General features: G+C 39.6%; 1 protein-coding gene and 2 long non-coding RNA genes across 3 annotated transcripts; 1 reads left to right on the top strand and 2 right to left on the bottom strand.

Moving 5' to 3' along the window:
• Positions 1–2,306: 2,306 nt before the first annotated feature.
• Positions 2,307–4,782, bottom strand: LOC130735179 (uncharacterized). The gene is made up of 2 exons (XR_009018328.1): positions 3,960–4,782; positions 2,307–2,612 (listed from the first exon to the last, which is right to left on the bottom strand). It is a non-coding gene; the product is annotated as an uncharacterized LOC130735179 (long non-coding RNA).
• Positions 4,783–7,880: 3,098 nt separating this feature from the next.
• On the bottom strand, positions 7,881–9,898 carry LOC130735178 (uncharacterized). Its single transcript, XR_009018327.1, has 2 exons — positions 9,538–9,898; positions 7,881–8,192 (listed from the first exon to the last, which is right to left on the bottom strand). It is a non-coding gene; the product is annotated as an uncharacterized LOC130735178 (long non-coding RNA).
• A 5,774-nt stretch (positions 9,899–15,672) lies between these two features.
• Positions 15,673–17,188, top strand: LOC130735205 (uncharacterized). Its single transcript, XM_057587282.1, has 4 exons — positions 15,673–15,850; positions 15,916–16,246; positions 16,299–16,565; positions 16,663–17,188. Exons 1-4 carry the CDS (start codon positions 15,673–15,675, stop codon positions 17,186–17,188), a joined length of 1,302 nt encoding a protein of 433 aa, XP_057443265.1.
• Positions 17,189–19,570: the final 2,382 nt, after the last annotated feature.

Raw genomic sequence — 19,570 nt, 5'->3', positions numbered from 1 at the left:
GTGTGCTCTAAAAATCTGGTGAAGATTTTATTGGTTGCTTACGGTTTAAGTAGCTGTATTATGGTTGTTTATTGTGGGATGGTTTAATTGTTGGAATCTGATTGAGCATTGATTCCTATTGTGTTAATGATGATTGAAATGTGAACGCAATCAACATTTACGGAGGATATCGTTCGTATTTGTTTCTAATGGACTACGCTTCAGCCTTTGGAAACCCTAATGTGGCTGCTGAAGCTTATATATATTGAAGACCTAAAACGTAAAGACGATTGAAGCTATTGAGAGAAATAGATCAAGTGTTTTAGGGTTGTTATTTGTGCTAGTTCTTGTTTTTCAATGTGAACAAACCTTGCTCATTGATTCTATAAGGCAAGGTTGTGTATTGTGTTCTTGAGTGTTATTACTCTGCTTGTTGTTGTTCTTACCAATCACTGTGGCAGTGATTGAGAGAAAGTGAGAGGGGCTCTCATACTTAGGTCGATATACTAAGTAGAAATACACTGGGTAGTTTGTAAAAGAACTATGAGCTGTGGTGTCCATGAGTGTCTGTAGTTCCTATATCTTGAGATAGTGAATTTCCTTTCTTTGGGTGAAAACCTTACAGACGTAGGTGAAGTTTCACTGAACTGGGTTAACAACTTTGATGTTATGTCTTGTTTATTTTATGATTTACTTTCCACTGTTATTCGATTGTTAAAGCAGTTACCCAGGGAGATAGATTTAGTTCTCATGGATAACAAGGAGGTAGGATCAGTCAATAGGCCACCCATTGTGGATGGTACTATGACTACTGGAAGGTTTGTATGACTGCTTTTCTCAAGTCAATTGATAGAAAGACTTGGAAAACTATTGTTAAAGGATGGAAGCATCGTACCAAGGAACAAATTGAAGGTAGCTCTACTGCGGCTAATGAGAAACCTGAGGAAGAATTGACCAAGGAAGAAGATGAAGCTGCTCTAGAAAACTCTAAAGTGCCAAATGCCATCTTCAATGGTGTTGACAAGAACATGTTTAGGTTCATCAACACATGCACTGTTGCAAAGGTAGCCTGGGATATTCTGAAAACTTCTCATGAAGGAACCACCAGGGTAAGAATGTCCAGACTTCAAATGCTGACTACTTAGTTTGAGAACATGAGGCTGACTGAAGAGGAGACAATTTCAGACTTTCATATGCGTGTACGTGACTTGACCAACTCATCTTTTTCCTTGGAAGAACCTATGTCAGATGAGAAGCTTGCGAGGAAAATTGTGAGATCTTTGCCCAAGAAGTTTGCCATGAAAGTCACTGCAATTGAAGAAGCTTAGGACATTGGAAGCATGAAGGTTGATGAACTTGTTGGTTCTTTGCAAACCTTTGAGTTAACTTTTGACAAGACTGAGAAGAAAACTAAGAGCATAGTCTTTGTGTCTAACACTAATGAAGATGATGAGATTGAGTGTGAAGGTGAAAATCTTTCTGAAGCACTAGCTCTTCTTGGAAGGAAGTTTAACAGAGCCTTAAGAAAGATTGATAAAGGTCAAAGTCTAATGTCCAGGACATGAAGTTCGACAATAGCAGATCTTATAATTATCAGAGGAGGGCCAAAGTGGATGATAAATCTGGTCAAAATAAAGGAGTGGAATGTCATGAATGTGAAGGACATGGTCACATCATAACTGAATGTGCCACCTATATTAAAAAGCAGAAGAAAGACATGGTGGTAACTTGGTCAGATGAAGACTTAGATGAGGAACATGGGGTCTCAACAAACAAAGTTACTGCCTTCTTTGGAATAATTAATGATCCTGACTCCAGTGATGAAGACATAACTGATGAAGAGCTGGTTGACACCTACAAGTTGTTGCATAGCAAGTGGAAGGAAGCATGTAAGGGTGTAAAAGAGCAAGATATCAACTGACTACTCAAAATGAGAAGTTATGTGAGATCAGCAGCAAACTGAAAGAAGAACTTGATGAATGGAAATCAAAACTGAAAACATTGATACTCTAGAAAAGGTAAAATTAATGGGCGCTAATACAGAATTGCAGGAGGAAGTTGCTTCTCTGAAGAACAAGCTTGAAACTACACATAAGTCCCTTAGAATGCTGAACAATGGATCAGATATGCTTGATGAAATCCTCAAGGAAACCAGCAAACATGGGAGAAGTGTAACGCCCCGATTTCTCGAGTGTTACACAGTAACTAATTAACCAATTTTCGTAAAGAGTTTTCGTCGATTCACTTATTAATCTTGAATTAATGATAAAAGTTCAAAGTTACAAAATTCTCGAAACTTAACCATTTCAAACTTGCGGAAATAATCATCAACGTAAACCTCAAACTTTATTAATCATTGAAAAGAGTATGAAATAATTATCCGGAAGAAAACTTCAAAGTAAATTACATCAAGTTAAACTATCTCAACTAAAATAAAGTAATGGTTCAATACTTCCAAAACTCGGTACTCTCAACCCAAAAGAAAAATGGATGTCTCACAACCCAACCATATCCTTGGCTTCTTCCTCTTTATCTTCTTCCTCTTCATCAGAAGTGTAGTCGTCATCCGGTAGTGGCTCGCCACGTAGCATCAACTCCCAAGAATGAGTCCTCGTCATTATCTTCACGACCATCTACCCCCCCCCCAAATAAACACATAGCAAACAAGCAGGGTCAGGTCCAACAAAAAGAATGATAATGACAAAATCAACAACAACATAATATAAGTACATTATATGTCTTTTATGGGAAAGAGTCAGTTACTAACGGAATCTCACTTCACACAACCCACCAAAACTTCCATGGCCATCTTCGTGCTTCCGCAGAGGCACGGTTATCACGGTGACCGCAGTCAACCAATTCACGTGGAGCCGCAATGATCCACAAAAGTTCACGGTGACCGCAGTCAACCAAATCACGTGAAGCCACACCGGCCCACAAGGTTCACGGGAGACCGCAGTCAACCCAAATAACTCCCTCGCGTGCAAGGTACCATCGTTCTCATGGTCCATAGTCTCACTAGACCTATGTCCAATAAAATTTCATTCACAATCTTCTTGCAAGCGAGTTAATTACGCGTTTCTCTTTGTTTAAGTCTCTAAAGTCAACCTAGAGTCTTACATCAACATCGCATAAATATAACAATTAAACGATCACAGACACATCGGGAATTACAGCTGGATGAGCGACCCTTTGAACAATTTCCAATAATATCACAATTCACATAAGGCATAGCATAAACTTACACTTACGCATGACACATCATGGCATAAATTATCAAATAAGGTAACATAAGGCTTATGCATGGAAAACAACACATTTTTGCAACTTAGCTTTTTGGACAGCAGAAAGAACGTTCATTGAAACTGGTCTACAGAATGCGTCCTCCAACAAAAAATCATGTATAATATCTTTCCGAAAAGCTATTTTAAAGATCTACAACTCTCTAGTTAAAATCATTTTCATTTGAGCCCCAGAATTAGGTGATATCACTCCTTAAAGTTTCTGTCCGACACAGGGAAAAACAGCAGGTATGACGGTTACCCAAAACAACCTACAACACACAATACTAGACCAAAATTTATGATCTTTATATGTCTGGAAAGCTCTTTCGAAGATCTACAATTTGTATGTTAATCATTTCTTTATTTGGCGACCAGAAACAAGTGAAAATAGGACCTGAAGTTTACTGTCCAGCACAGAAATCTGACAGAGAATGCATTTGCCATCAATTTCGTTTTAGCCACTCTATTCTAAGGGTTCTAAGTCATCTACCAGCATCAAATATAGTAACATGTTCACAGTGTAACCCAATATCACATGGAAAAAGTCCAGCACACATTGCATATTCAAAACCTCAAGCACATCAATCAAGTTCATACATAAAATCATGTCAAAGCATGGCAAGAATCATAATTTTTCCAAGAAAACTCATGATATAACCCCTATTCTACCCAAAAGATCCTAAGACCAGCCCTTACCTTGGGTTCTTGGTCTGAAAAAGAGAAAAGATGTAGGTTCAGAACTCAGTTGCTTGCTGTCCACGTCCCTCTTCTCCTCCTCCACGCGAATCCTCTCCCTCTCGCAAGGCTCTCTCACTCGCGCGGCGTCACGGGTTGCGGTGGTGGTTTGGTCGGCGGCGGATAAGGGTTCAAGGGGTGGTTCTCTCACTCTTTTCTCTTCTGTTTTCTTTACGTAAGGAGTGCAAGGGTTTCTGTTTCAGAACTGAAAGGAAAAGAAATTTTTCCCCCCTTCAGAACCCTAATACAACCGCGGGCTCCCCCTCATCATGGGTTTGGGTTTCTTTTCTTTTCTCTTGAGCCCGCTCCAAGTCAAACCCTTGACCCAATAACTTAATCAGACCTGAATCTAATTAAAAACTTAAGCCCTCTTAAGTAATTTCATAATCCAATTCGGAATTAGAAGGAAACAAACTAATTTACTCGCTGGTACTGTACAGCCTTAACGACAGTCACTAAAACGAAAATATCTTAAGCTACAGAGGTCGGATTGACGCGAAATCACTTGGAGAATTTTCTAGACTTAAAGGGCTACAACTATCATGAAGGAAGTTTTACCAAATGAAGTCGTTAAGACCCTCTAAAAATTCGCACAAGTTGACAGTTCTAATCTGCCAGTTATCAAACATTAGCTAAAACCCCAATTTTATTCAAACTTTCATAAAATTGTTCCAAATTGAACTTAGGGCCTTACAATACCACCCCCCTTAAAATAGTTTCGCCCTCGAAACTTAAGGGTTTACAAATAAGTCGGGATGTGACTCCCGCATCTTATCCTCTAACTCCCAGGTCGCATCACCGGTTTCTTGGTTCCACACGACCTTCACTGAAGGTACCCCCTTGTTTCTTAAGCGCTTTATGCTTCGGTCGACGATCTTGATGGGTGGTACCTCCATTGTCAGATCATCTCTCAGCTGTATATCGTCTGGCGTAATCACATGCGAATCATCTGCCATGTACTTCCGCAACTGCGACACATGAAGAACGTCATGGATGTTGGATAGAAACGGTGGTAGGGCGATCCTGTACGCCACCGGTCCAACTCGCTCCGTGATCTGGTACGACCCAATAAACTTTGGAGTAAGCTTCTTGGACTTGATTTCCCTTTCGACACCTGTCATCGGGGTAACCCGCAAGAAGACATGGTCTCCGGCCTGAAATTCCAACTCCTTTCGTCGGTTGTCGGCGTAACTCTTTTGGCGACTCTGCGCGGTTCTCATCTTTTCCTGAATTCTTCTGGCTTCCACGGTGGTCTGTTGCACCAATTTCGGGCCAATCACCAAATTTTCTCCATCTTGATGCCAGCATAAGGGCGTACGACACCTCCGACCGTACAAAGCTTCGTAAGGTGCCATGCCGATGCTCGCATGGAAACTATTGTTGTAAGTGAATTCGATCAATGGCAGAATCTCATCCCAACTGCCCTTATGATCCAACACACAGGCCCGTAGCAAATCTTCCAGCGACTGGATTGTCCTCTCTGTCTGCCCATCGGTTTGCGGATGATAGGCAGAGCTCAATCTCAACTTAGTTCCGAGGGCCTGCTGCAAGGCTCCCCAAAAGTGAGAGGTAAACCTCGGATCTCTGTCTGACACGATGCTGGTCAGCACACCATGCAGACGCACAACCTCAGCCACATAAATCTCCGCCAATTTCTCCACCTTGTACTTCAGGTTGATCGGGATAAAATGAGCGGTCTTTGTCAAACGATCAACAACAACCCAAATTGCATCGAATTTCCTCCGAGTTAAAGGTAAAGCCGTCACGAAGTCCATAGAAATACTGTCCCACTTCCACTCTGGGACATCTAGTGGTTGCAGCTTCCCTGCGGGCTTCTGATGCTCTACCTTCGCTTTCTGACATGTCAAGCAAGTAGAAACATACTCAGCAACCTGCTTCTTCATCCCAGGCCACCAGAAGTGATGTTTCAAGTCCTGATACATCTTGTTCATTCCGGGATGGATACTCAACCTACTCTTGTGCCCTTCATCCAGGATCAATCTTCTCATTTCTGCATCTTTAGGCACACATATCCGTCCCTTGCATCGCAAAATATTGTCATTTCCAATAGAGAACTCTGGTGCCTTTCCCTGAGTCACACGGTTTCGCCACTCAGCTATCCCTTCATCAGTTTCTTGTCTAGACTTGATCTCTTCCAAGAGTCCACTTGACACCGTCACCATTCCGAAACTCAGTTTTCCTGGGCGAGCTTAACGTCCAAGCTCAGATCTCGGAAAGCCTCCAACAGTTCCAACTCCTTGACCATCATTGAGGACACATGTATAGCCTTCCGGCTGAGAGCGTTGGCTACGACATTGCTTTTCCCCGGATGGTACTATAGAGTGAACTCATAGTCCTGCAGGAATTCCATCCACCTCCGCTGCCTCATGTTCAGATCCTTCTGATCAAATAAGTACTTTAAGCTCTTATGATCGCTGTAGATCGTGAACGTACTGACATAGAGGTAATGCCTCTAAATCTTGAGAGCATACACTATAGCAGCCAATTCCAAATCATGCGTAGGATAGTTCTTCTCGTGAATCTTCAGTTGTCGCGAAGCATAAGCAATCACTTTCTTCTCTTGCATCATTACACAACCCAACCCATTATGTGAAGCGTCACAATAAACGTCGTATGGTTCTCCTTCCTTGGGTAAGGCTAGTATTGGTGCAGTAGTCAGTCTCTTCTTCATTTCCTGAAAACTCTCTTCATATTTCTCCGTCCATGCAAAAGGTTGATTCTTCTTTGTCAACTGAATCAACGGTGAAGTCAACTTTGCATAATCCTTCACGAAGCGTCTGTGGTAGCCAGCAAGTCCAACAAAACTTCTGATGTCGCTTGCAGTCTTAGGTTGTTCCCATGACATGATCGATTCAATTTTGCTGGGGTCAACAGCCACACCCTGGCTTGATATGACGTGACCTAGGAACTTAACCTCTTCCATCCAGAATTCACACTTAGAGCCATTAGAATATAGCTCCTTCTCCCGCATTACTCCTAGTACTTGACGCAAATGCTCTTCGTGTTCTCCTTTACTCTTCGAGTAAATCAGAATATCACCAATGAACACCACCATGAACTTGTCCAGGAATGGCCTGAACACACGGTTCATGTAGTCCATGAATACAACGGGTGCATTGGTAACTCCGAATGGCATCACAAGGTACTCATAATGCCCGTATCGAGTTCTGAATGCGGTTTTCTGGATGTCAACCTCCTTGACACGGATCTGGTGATATCCTGACTTCATATCTATCTTCGAGAAAACAACAGCACCCCGAAGTTGATCCATCAAATCATCTATCTGAGGCATCGGATAACGATTCTTCACGGTCACTTTGTTGAGTTGTCGGTAGTCCACACATAGTCTGGACCTTCCATCCTTCTGCTTCACCAACAGCACTGGTGCACACAAACGCACACAGGCGTACACCTTGGGGCGCAAAAGGGATTCCAAAGCCCACTCTTCCTTCGATTGACATTCCATCAATCGATCTCAGAGTTCAAACATCTTAATATAATCAAACACTTAGTCTCAAGTATCACGGCAATGATACTAACTACAGACAATCTCACAGCCAAGCAAACATCTTAGCAAACAAGTCTACCCAATCTCACCGTTAAGCTTTGAAAACATCTTTTTCAAAAACAAAAACACCAACGAGTTCGGAAACTCGTAAACCCAAAACCCTTAGTGCTCTGGTTTCTCAACCGGAGCTCTGATACCACAATGTAATGCCCCAATTTCTCGAGTGTTACACAGTAACTAATTAACCAATTTTCGTAAAGAGTTTTCGTCGATTCACTTATTAATCTTGAATTAATGATAAAAGTTCAAAGTTACAAAATTCTCGAAACTTAACCATTTCAAACTTGCGGAAATAATCATCAACGTAAACCTCAAACTTTATTAATCATTGAAAAGAGTATGAAATAATTATCCGGAAGAAAACTTCAAAGTAAATTACATCAAGTTAAACTATCTCAACTAAAATAAAGTAATGGTTCAATACTTCCAAAACTCGGTACTCTCAACCCAAAAGAAAAATGGATGTCTCACAACCCAACCATATCCTTGGCCCCTTCCTCTTTATCTTCTTCCTCTTCATCAGAAGTGTAGTCGTCATCCGGTAGTGGCTCGCCACGTAGCATCAACTCCCAAGAATGAGTCCTCGTCATTATCTTCACGACCATCTACCCCCCCCAAATAAACACATAGCAAACAAGCAGGGTCAGGTCCAACAAAAAGAATGATAATGACAAAATCAACAACAACATAATATAAGTACATTATATGTCTTTTATGGGAAAGAGTCAGTTACTAACGGAATCTCACTTCACACAACCCACCAAAACTTCCATGGCCATCTTCGTGCTTCCGTAGAGGCACGGTTATCACGGTGACCGCAGTCAACCAATTCACATGGAGCCGCAATGATCCACAAAAGTTCACGGTGACCGCAGTCAACCAAATCACGTGAAGCCACACCGGCCCACAAGGTTCACGGGAGACCGCAGTCAACCCAAATAACTCCCTCGCGTGCAAGGTACCATCGTTCTCATGGTCCATAGTCTCACTAGACCTATGTCCAATAAAATTTCATTCACAATCTTCTTGCAAGCGATTTAATTACGCGTTTCTCTTTGTTTAAGTCTCTAAAGTCAACCTAGAGTCTTACATCAACATCGCATAAATATAACAATTAAACGATCATAGACACATCGGGAATTACAGCTGGATAAGCGACCCTTTGAACAATTTCCAATAATATCACAATTCACATAAGGCATAGCATAAACTTACACTTACGCATGGCACATCATGGCATAAATTATCAAATAAGGTAACATAAGGCTTATGCATGGAAAACAACACATTTTCGCAACTTAGCTTTTTGGACAGCAGAAAGAACGTTCATTGAAACTGGTCTACAGAATGCGTCCTCCAACAAAAAATCATGTATAATATCTTTCCGAAAAGCTATTTTAAAGATCTACAACTCTCTAGTTAAAATCATTTTCATTTAAGCCCCAGAATTAGGTGATATCACTCCTTAAAGTTTCTGTCCGACACAGGGAAAAACAGCAGGTATGACGGTTACCCAAAACGACCTACAACACACAATACTAGACCAAAATTTATGATCTTTATATGTCTGGAAAGCTCTTTCGAAGATCTACAATTTGTATGTTAATCATTTCTTTATTTGGCGACCAGAAACAAGTGAAACTAGGACCTGAAGTTTACTGTCCAGCACAGAAATCTGACAGAGAATGCATTTGCCATCAATTTCGTTTTAGCCACTCTATTCTAAGGGTTCTAAGTCATCTACCAGCATCAAATATAGTAACATGTTCACAGTGTAACCCAATATCACATGGAAAAAGTCCAGCACACATTGCATATTCAAAACCTCAAGCACATCAATCAAGTTCATACATAAAATCATGTCAAAGCATGGCAAGAATCATAATTTTTCCAAGAAAACTCATGATGTAACCCCTATTCTACCCAAAAGATCCTAAGACCAGCCCTTACCTTGGGTTCTTGGTCTGAAAAAGAGAAAAGATGTAGGTTCAGAACTCAGTTGCTTGCTGTCCACATCCCTCTTCTCCTCCTCCACGCGAATCCTCTCCCTCTCGCAAGGCTCTCTCACTCGCGCGGCGTCACGGGTTGCGGTGGTGGTTTGGTCGGCGGCGGCTAAGGGTTCAAGGGGTGGTTCTCTCACTCTTTTCTCTTCTGTTTTCTTTATGTAAGGAGTGCAAGGGTTTCTGTTTCAGAACTGAAAGGAAAAGAAATTTTCCCCCCCTTCAGAACCCTAATACAACCGCGGGCTCCCCCTCATCATGGGTTTGGGTTTCTTTTCTTTTCTCTTGAGCCCGCTCCAAGTCAAACCCTTGACCCAATAACTTAATCAGACCTGAATCTAATTAAAAACTTAAGCCCTCTTAAGTAATTTCATAATCCAATTCGGAATTAGAAGGAAACAAACTAATTTACTCGCTGGTACTGTACAGCCTTAACGACAGTCACTAAAACGCAAATATCTTAAGCTACAGAGGTCGGATTGACGCGAAATCACTTGGAGAATTTTATAGACTTAAAGGGATACAACTCTCATGAAGGAAGTTTTCCCAAATGAAGTCGTTAAGACCCTCTAAAATTTCGCACAAGTTGACAGTTCTAATCTGCCAGTTATCAAACATTAGCTAAAACCCCAATTTTATTCAAACTTTCATAAAATTGTTCCAAATTGAACTTAGGGCCTTACAAGAAGCTTGAAGGGGATTGAATTTGACTACAGGAATACAAACAAGGAAGGTCAGAAGACTCCAACGTAATTTGTGGTTGCTGCAAAGCAATCAGAATTCAAGAAACCAATCAACAACTTGTTGGTTGGACAGATGTCTCAGCATGTGCCTCGACATGTGACTTCTCAGTACAAGAGTGTCAGAAGTGCTCCTTGGAGATGCCATTACTGTGGAAGAAATGGTCATATAAGGCCTTACTGTTTCAAGTTGTATGGTTATCCTCAGATATCAAGTCAGCCTAAGAGTCTTGAGAACACCCAAGTGAAAAGGAAGTGGAAACCTAAAGGTGAAGTTTGAAGTCTGATTGCTCATACCTCTTTTAGAGCCTCATCAAGGAAAGACTAGTATTCTGATAGTGGTTGTTCAAGACACATGACAGGAGACAAGAGCTATTTGGAGAACATAAGAGGACACTCAAGCAGTTTTGTTACTTTTGGAGATGGAGCCAAGGGGAAGATCAAATAAATTGGAAAACCTGTGGGTTCTGGATCTTCTGATCTAACTGATGTGTTACTTGTGAAAGGGTTAACAGCGAATCTTATTAGCATAAGCCAACTCTGTGATAAAGGACTTGATGTGAAGTTTAGCAAAATAGAATGGGTTGTTACTAAAGATGATCAAGAAGTGGTAATTAGAGGAGTCAGATCCAATAATAATTGCTATATGTGGACCCTAGAGGAGAAATCTCATTTTTTTAAGATGCTTATTGTCAAAGGAAGATGAGATAAATTTGTGGCATAAAAAACTGGGTCACCTTCACCTCAAGAGCATGCAAAAGATCATCAGTGAAGAAGCAATCAGAGGTCTACCAAAGTTGAAGCTGGGTGAAGGAAGGATGTGTGGGGAATGCCAGATAGGAAAACAAACCAAAATGTCACACAAGTTGCTCTAGCATCAGACTACAAAAAAGGTCCTTGAACAACTACACATGGATCTCTTAGGTCCTACGCAGATTGAAAGTCTGGGGGGAAAGAGGTATGTATTTGTGTGTGTTGATGATTTTTCCAGGCACACTTGGGTGGACTTCATTAGAGATAACTCAGAGACATTTGATATTTTCAAGAATCTCTGCTTAAAACTTCAAAATGAAAAGAGCAGAGTCATTGTGAGAATCAGGAGTGATCATGGGAAGGAGTTTGAGAACTCCAAGTTCTCTGAGTTCTGTGGATCAGAAGGAATAAGTCATGAGTTCTCTGCACCTATCACACCTCAACAAAATGGCGTTGTTGAGAGGGAGAATAGAACGTTGCAGGATTCAGCGAGAGTCACGCTACATGCTTAGAAGATTCCTTATCAGTTCCGGGGGTGAAACCATGAATATTGCATGCTACATACATAACAGAGTTACTATTAGAGCAGGAACATCCTCTACTCAGTATGAGTTATGAAAGGGAAGGAAGCCTACAGTGAAATATTTTCATGTTTTTGGGAGTAAATGCTATATTCTTGCAGATCGAGAGCAAAGAAGAAAGCTTGACCCTAAGAGTGATGTAGGATTATTCATGGGATACTCAACAAATAGCAGAGTCAATAGGGTGTATAACATTCGCACAAAGACCATGACGAAATCATTCAACGTGATTGTGGATGATGTGCCAAGTGAGATGCAGGAAAGTATTTTAGTTGAAGATTATGATAATACTAAAAATGCAGATGTTCTAGCAAATGACCTGGACAGCGTACCTGAGACCAGTGCAACTGAGGAGGAAGATAATAAGTACGAAATTTACTCAATTTTCCATGTTGGTTTTAGCACTTATCCATTCTAAATGCGAAAAATATCTCTCAAATGACCCCTCAATAGGTTAGAATAGTAGATATTTAGATTTTATATAGATACTGTAGTAAATATGATTGTGAATATGCATTGAATCGTTTGTTTTTGTGTTTGTAGTAGAAAGATTAAAAAGATCAAAGCAAAGGAAGTTGATAACACAAATTGAAGATTTTAGCTTAAGCCAAGAAAGTTCTGGCTTAAGCTAAAGAGAAAAAAGAAGAGACAGTTCAGTTGGAAAATTTGAGGAATGTTGGCTTAAGCCAAATCATGGATGGCTTAAGCCCAAAAAGTCATGAGAACGACAGAAGCTGTGTGATAATTACCTAGCCTTGAAGAAACCTTTTGGCTTAAGCCAGAAGTGGTTGGGCTTAAGCCAAAAAAATGCAGAGTTTATTATAAAAATCACGATCAGATCTGTTTCATTCCAATGAGGGGGAGAGAAAAACAGAGGAAAACAGAACCATAACTTGAGAGAAGGAAACCCACGAGGAAAGGAAGAGTCTTGCACCTTTCGTCGAGCTGGGAACACGCCGACGACGGCACAGATCATCTTCTTCTTCTCCGTTTCTTTTTGTAAGCATAGCATCCATGTCTATGGATAGCTAAACTTTTCTTTGTTGGGATTGGGTGTAATACTTGACTTAAATGTATCCATCTTAGTTATCTTTCATATGAATCTATTTTATCTCTTGATTTCAATGATATGATCTTGATTTTAATGCTTGTTTTACCTTGATCAACTAGAACATGATTTGAGATTTGATATGTGAGTGAAAGCTACATATTTGAATTAGATTTAGGTTGTATCATCTAATTTACCTGATTTCTAGACCTAGGATGAGGTTTATTAGTCGCTTAACATTTGAACTCATTACGTTTTGCTTCGTTAGTTATGAGAGACATCGATAATTAGAGAAGTGAATCGTTAATCTGTTCATGTAAGAAATTAATGAGATAGATAAGAACTGATGTGAAGAAATCAAGGATAGAATAGGTTGTATGTGTTGAATTATAGGATATATGATAGTTGATGTGTGAACCCCAATCCCAACAGTTTTCTCAATCTGTTTTTAACCCGTTTTTATTACTGTTTTATGTCCACAACATTTCTCAAAACAATCAACCAAACGTTTCTTGAACTCTTTGCTTAAGTAATTTAGCTAAAGAACGGCATTGTATTTCCAATTCCCTGAGGACGATAAAAACTCTTTACTATACTACAATTGAATCTTGAAAGGGATTTGAAAGTAGTTATGGTAATAACCTTTCAACAGAAGACAAGTTGGAAAATTCAAATAAAGCTCTTTCATTCAGAATTCAAAAGATACATCCACAGGAAAATATTATTGGTGATCTTCATGAAGGTGTCACAACTAGGTCCAGAAATCTTATTGCTCATGCTTGGTTCATATCCAAGTTGGAACCTAAGAATGTGAATGAAGCATTGACTGATGAATATTGAATTAGTGCAATGCAAGAAGAACTGGAGCAGTTCCAGAGAAATGAAGTCTGGGATTCGGTGTCAAGGCCTGAGGATGCAAACATAATTGGCACTAAGTGGATCTTCAAAAACAAGTCTGATGAACATGGGGTTGTCACCAGAAATAAAGCAAGATTATTTGTTCAAGGCTATACTCAAATAGAAGGAGTTGATTTTGATGAAACTTTTGCTCCAGCGGCCAGATTGGAATCTATTAGAATATTGTTTGGAGTGGCTTGCTTGAAGAAATTCAGATTATACCAGATGGATGTAAAGAGTGCTTTTCTAATTGGGTACTTGAATGAGGAAGTTTATGTTGAGAAGCCTAAAGAGTTCATTGACCCTCATTTTCCTGACCATGTATACAAGTTGAGGAAGACATTGTATGGCTTGAAACAAGCACCAAGAGCTTGGTATGAGAGGCTCACTGAATTTCTTGTTAACAATGGTTATTGCAAAGGAGGAATTTATAAGACTCTATTTGTGAAGAATGATAAAGGAAAGCTCATGATTGCACAAATTTATGTGGATGATATAGTTTTTGGAGGGATGTCGGACGCGATGGTGGAGCATTTCGATCAACAAATGAAATCTGATTTTGAATGAGTTTAGTTGGTGAGCTGAACTATTTCTTAGGACTGCAAGTCAAACAAATAAAGGATTCTATGTTCATCACTAAAAGTAAATATGCTAAAGGAATTGTTAAGAAGTTTGGTCTTGAGAACTCAGGTCACAAGAGGACTCCAGCTGCAACCCATGTTAAATTAACTAAGGATGACAAAGGAGAGGATGTTGATCAAAGCTTGTACAGGAGTATGATAGGTAGCTTATTGTATCTTACAGCAAGCAGGCCAGACATCATATTTGTTGTTGGTGTGTGTGCTAGATACCAAGCTGCACCCAAGACAAGTCATCTGCTGCAAGTAAAGAGGATAATCAAATATATTAATGGTACAAGTGACTATGGTATTCTCTATACTCATGATACTAACTCTTCTTTGGTAGGGTATTGTGATCCAGATTGGGCAGGTAGTGCTGATGATAGGAAAAGCACATCCGGAGGTTGTTTCTTTCTAGGAAATAATTTTATCTCCTGGTTTAGTAAAAAGCAGAATTGTGTGTCATTGTCAACTGCTGAGGCAGAGTATATTGCATTAGGAAGTAGTTGTACTCAGCTAGTTTGGATGAAGCAAATGCTCAAGGAGTATGATGTTGAACAAGATGTCATGATATTGTACTGCGACACTCTCAGTGTTATTAATATTTCTAAGAATCCAATCCAGCACAGCAGAACAAAGCACAGACATTAGGCATAACTTCATTAGGGATTTGGTGGAGGACAAAGTCATCAATTTGGAGCATATTACAACCGACAAGCAATTGGCTGACATTTTCACAAAACTCCTTGATGCAAGCACATTTGATAAATTAAGAGGAAGTCTTGGGATTTTCTTAAGTGAAGATTTGTAGCAATCAACGCATAAGCAGTTGCTAACGACTAGTTTTTCTTTAATCAATATTAACTGTTGTCGTGATGTCAGCAGAGAGAACATTGCATCATCAAGCAACTGCCGTATAACTACCCCCCAACGGACAATTTGTCTTCACTTCACAACCGCTTGTGTTTTTGTTTTATGAAATCCTTATTTCTCTCTCAATTGTTTTCTGTCTGTCTTGTTCAGTTCTTTTATCCTTCAACATGTCTCAATCCTCAGGAAATGTTGATTCTGCTGATGCAAAGGCTGTCACCAACAAGTATGGTGTAAAGTTTATGGGTTTGAAAAGTGGGTCCTCAAAGTCCACTTCATCCAAGAAAGTGGAATCCCTATTTCAAACAAGGAAGAAGGCGAGAACATCATCAAGAAAGCAGTACAAATTAAAATCTCAAGGTGATAGCTCCTCTCATGTGGTTCTTGAAGATGTTCTCTTTGATGAAGAAGAATCCTTTCATGATGCTCTTGCAAGCATCAATGAGGAAGAAAACCCCATGGATTCCGATCCTGATGTAGAGTCTGATGCTGAAGCATCTGCCCCTCAGGATACCAATGTTCCTCAAGAAACCTCAATTCCAGAAAACCCTGTTGTTGAAGAAGTGATCGCATAAAATGTTGTTCCTTCTAAAACTGCTACATCTCCTTCATCTTCAAAAAAAAGGTGATCAAGAGCATGTTTCCTCTGAAGAAACCCACTCTGATGAACCAATCCAGGTTCCTATTCAGAACCTCTTTAAAGGCGACGATTCTGATGATGCTAAAGTTCCTTTGTCTGAAACTCCTTCAGAAAGTGTTGTTGCCCGCTTGAAAAGAAAAAGAAGGACCTCTACTAGTGAAGTCCCTTTTGTCTCTCAGAAGGATGTGAAAGGGAAAGGACCCCTAAGTCTAAAAAGAAGGATGTGAAAGGGAAAGGCAAAGCAAAGGCTGAGAAAAGCAAGAGTGAGAAGAAGAAGAAGGCCCCTATTATTGTCTCTGAGTCTGACTCAAACGTTGAAGCAGATGTCCAAGACATTGTGCCTGCTGAGAAAAAGAAGTTTGCTGGAAGGCGTATTCCAAAGAATGTTTCTACTGCACCTCTTGACAATGTCTCCTTCCATTCTGAAGAAAATGTTCTCAAGTGGAAGTATGTCTATCAGAGGATACTTGCCATTCAAAGGGAGGTTGGATCTGATGTGCTTGAGTGCAAGTAGGTTATGGCACTCATTAAGAAGGCTGGGCTAATGAAGACTGTTCTACAGTTGTTTTGAGAAGCTTGTAAAGGAATTTGTGGTGAATTTGTCTGTGGAAGTGAGACTTCCTGAGAGTGATGAATACAGGAAGGTGTATGTCAGGACAAATTGTGTGAAGTTTTCCCCTGATGTGATCAACAAGGTACTTGGAAGAAGAGTTGATGCAGTTGCTGATGAAGAGCCATCCTTGGATGTAGTTACCAAGGAACTCACTGCTGGGAAGGTTCAAAAATGGCCCAAGAAGAAGCTTTTGCCCACGGGGAATCTTAGTGTGAAGTATGCAATCCTTAACACGATTGGTCCTTAATAGGATTGGTGTTGTGAATTGGGTACCTACCCAACATACCTCTGTCATCTCTGCCACTCTTTCCAGGTTAATTTACAAGATTGGTAATATGATTCCTGTTGATTTTGATACTTTTATGTTTAAGCAGACATTGAAGCATGTAGAGACATGTGTTGTGAAGTTGCCTATCTCTTTTCCATCTCTGATCATAGAGATCATTCTACAACAACATCCCAAGATTGTCAGGGATGATGAGGAGGATATGCTCAAAGGTGCTCCTATCACTTTGGATCATCGTTTGTTTTCTAGGCCTCATGTCCCAGACATTGTTGTGCCATCTAGCAGGACATTTTCATCTGCTCTTGTGAGCAAGGCTGGAAGAAGGGCTGTTATTGATGAATTGCAGGTTGTGTCTAAGGCTATTCAGGAGACTATCACTACAAGTACTGCAAGGAAGGCCAAGGTGCATGAGTTGTTGCTCAAGCTTCAAGAAGAAGAGGACCAAGAGGGTGAGCCAAGTGCTGCCCCTGCTGCTGCTACAGATGCAAGCACTGATGAAGAGGAAATAACTGATGAGAATGGAGTGCTCATGTGTGCCCTGGATATGTGGTGAAGATTTTATTGTGGTTACTTACGGTTTAAGTAGCTGTATTACTTCGCTGAGTTTTAGGAAGAGCATTCTTGTATCAGTTGGGGATGGAAGGCATACAAATTTCTGGAATTGGGTGCTTTGTAATCTGGTGTGAGGATGCTAAATGAACCTGTGATGCGAGAAGGGGACGTACGTGTCATCATTGAAGGTCTTGTGACGGGTTGTTTTTGTAACGTCTTTCTCATAATTGGAAAAGCCTACTGGGCATTGTAGGTGTAATTCACAGATGTTGTTTTGGCCATTGGAAGCTAGATTTATTTTAATTGGTCGTGGTCAAGGTTCTGTAGTGGGAAAATTATGAGCTGATTAGTTTTTCACTTTAGTGTTCCCTTATGTTTGAGTACTCTTTTTCCTCCCCAAGAGTTTTTCCCACTGGGTTTTTTCTTGGGAGGTTTTAATGAGGCTCGCTCATGAGTTGCTACCACACCAAAATAGCATAACGCTAGCTAAGTTTTAGTAGATTTGCTTTCAATTCTACATGAGAGGAATGTTCTTATGAACCTTTTTACTCCTTGTTAATAATTTCAGTTTGCTCTCAAAAAAAAATGATTGTTTATTGTGGGCTGGTTTAATTATTGGAATAATCTCGGATTGAGGATTGATTCCTATTGTTTTAATGATGATTAACATGTGAACGCAATCAACATTTATGGAAGATTGTGTTCTGATTTGTTGTTGCTGGACTACTGCTTCAGCCTTTGGAAACCTTGTGTGGCTGCTGAAGCTTATATATATTGAAGACCTAAAACGTGAAGACGACTGAAGCTATTGAGAGAAATAGATCAAGTGTTTTAGAGTTGTTATTTGTGCTAGTCCTTGTTTTTCATTGTGAATTCTATAAGGCAAGGTTGTGTTATGTGTTCTTGAGTGTTATTACTTTGCTTGTTGTTGTTCTTACCAATCACTGTGGCAGTGACTGAGAGAAAGTGAGAGAGCCTCTCATACTTAGGTCGATATACTAAGTAGAAATACACTGGGTAGATTAGGAAAAGAACTATGAGCTGTGGTGTTCATGAGTGTCTGTAGTTCCTATATCTTGAGATAATGGATTTCCTTTCTTTGGGTGCAAACCCTCCAGACTTAATGAAGTTTCACCAAACTGGGTTAACAACTTTGGTGTTGTGTCTTGTTTATTTTATGATTTAATTTCCATTGTTATTCGATTGTTAAAGCAGTTGCCTAAGCATCACGTAGAACAATTGTCATACGGGAACTAGAATTTCAAACTTATCTTTAATTTTGAATTTTGAATTTTTGGTCCCCTTATCCTATCTTGAATTTAAAATCGATGACTTATCTAAATTTTGAATTCTTGTTTGTTTTGTCTTTTTTTTGAAACTAACCTATAATGGTTGCTACTTGTCTATGTAGGCGCTTAACACTTTAGTTGATAAGTCTGAAGTCTGAATTTCTTGATAACAAGGAGTCGATGGCGTGGTTTCCGGTTAGGCGGTGAGAAGCTTGAAGCACTTGCAAAAATAGAACATAATTTGATAGACTTCATTTTATTTACCATTGTATCCTATCGAACATCGTTATTTTGTTTGAATCTTTGCGCTAGCGATTTTAATTAATTATTCGAATTTATTAGTATTATTCGATAATGGACGATTTATTTGAATATTAGTACTCAACCGAGTTTTGAAAATCAAATGATAAGTGGATTCAAGTTTTTGAAAAGTTGATGGATTAATCAAATTGATTTTGAACTTAAAAGGATAATTGAATTGTTTTGAAAATGTTATAAAAATCCCTATTTGAGTTCAAGTAAGAACTCCGGTTGTTTTGTTTAAGGAAAGAAGGGCTTTCAATGAGGCATTGTGCCCGACCAGCTTACCTGGGAACTTCTCGGACCATTTCTTGGGTGATGATGGGCCTTTTGGGTTTCGAAATTTATCACCTCTTTTGAAGAAAAAAAACCCCGAGTTAATCCCATATTTGTTGGGTTACTAATGTGATCCACGGTTTAGAAATTGGAGCGTTACACTTTCATTTCTGCTGCACCAAACGATATCGACCAAGACAACATATCCTTCTATCATTTTGAAATCCATGTTTTGGACTGCAAGATTCAAACTCCCATTTTCTTGTGTTACTTTAATTAAACTTCATGATATTGTATAGTGGAGAATTTTTGTCTTTGAATATAATTAACTGAAGTTGAGAATTTTTGTCTTTGAACATAATTTTTGTCTTTGAATATAATTAAATGAACTTAAATAGTATATATTTATTTTTTCACTCCATGCATCTATCTATATCTATATATATATATGTAAAGCACACTTGTGTTTTTGCATACAATTAATGTATTAAACCATAAAAGCTCACATACCTTTATAT

The sequence above is a fragment of the Lotus japonicus genome, chromosome 2 (assembly GCF_012489685.1).
Source record: "Lotus japonicus ecotype B-129 chromosome 2, LjGifu_v1.2".
In the NCBI taxonomy this organism is placed as follows: Eukaryota; Viridiplantae; Streptophyta; class Magnoliopsida; order Fabales; family Fabaceae; genus Lotus; species Lotus japonicus.
Note: the sequence above shows the minus strand (reverse complement) of the source record. Positions and strands in the feature narration are given on the sequence as shown.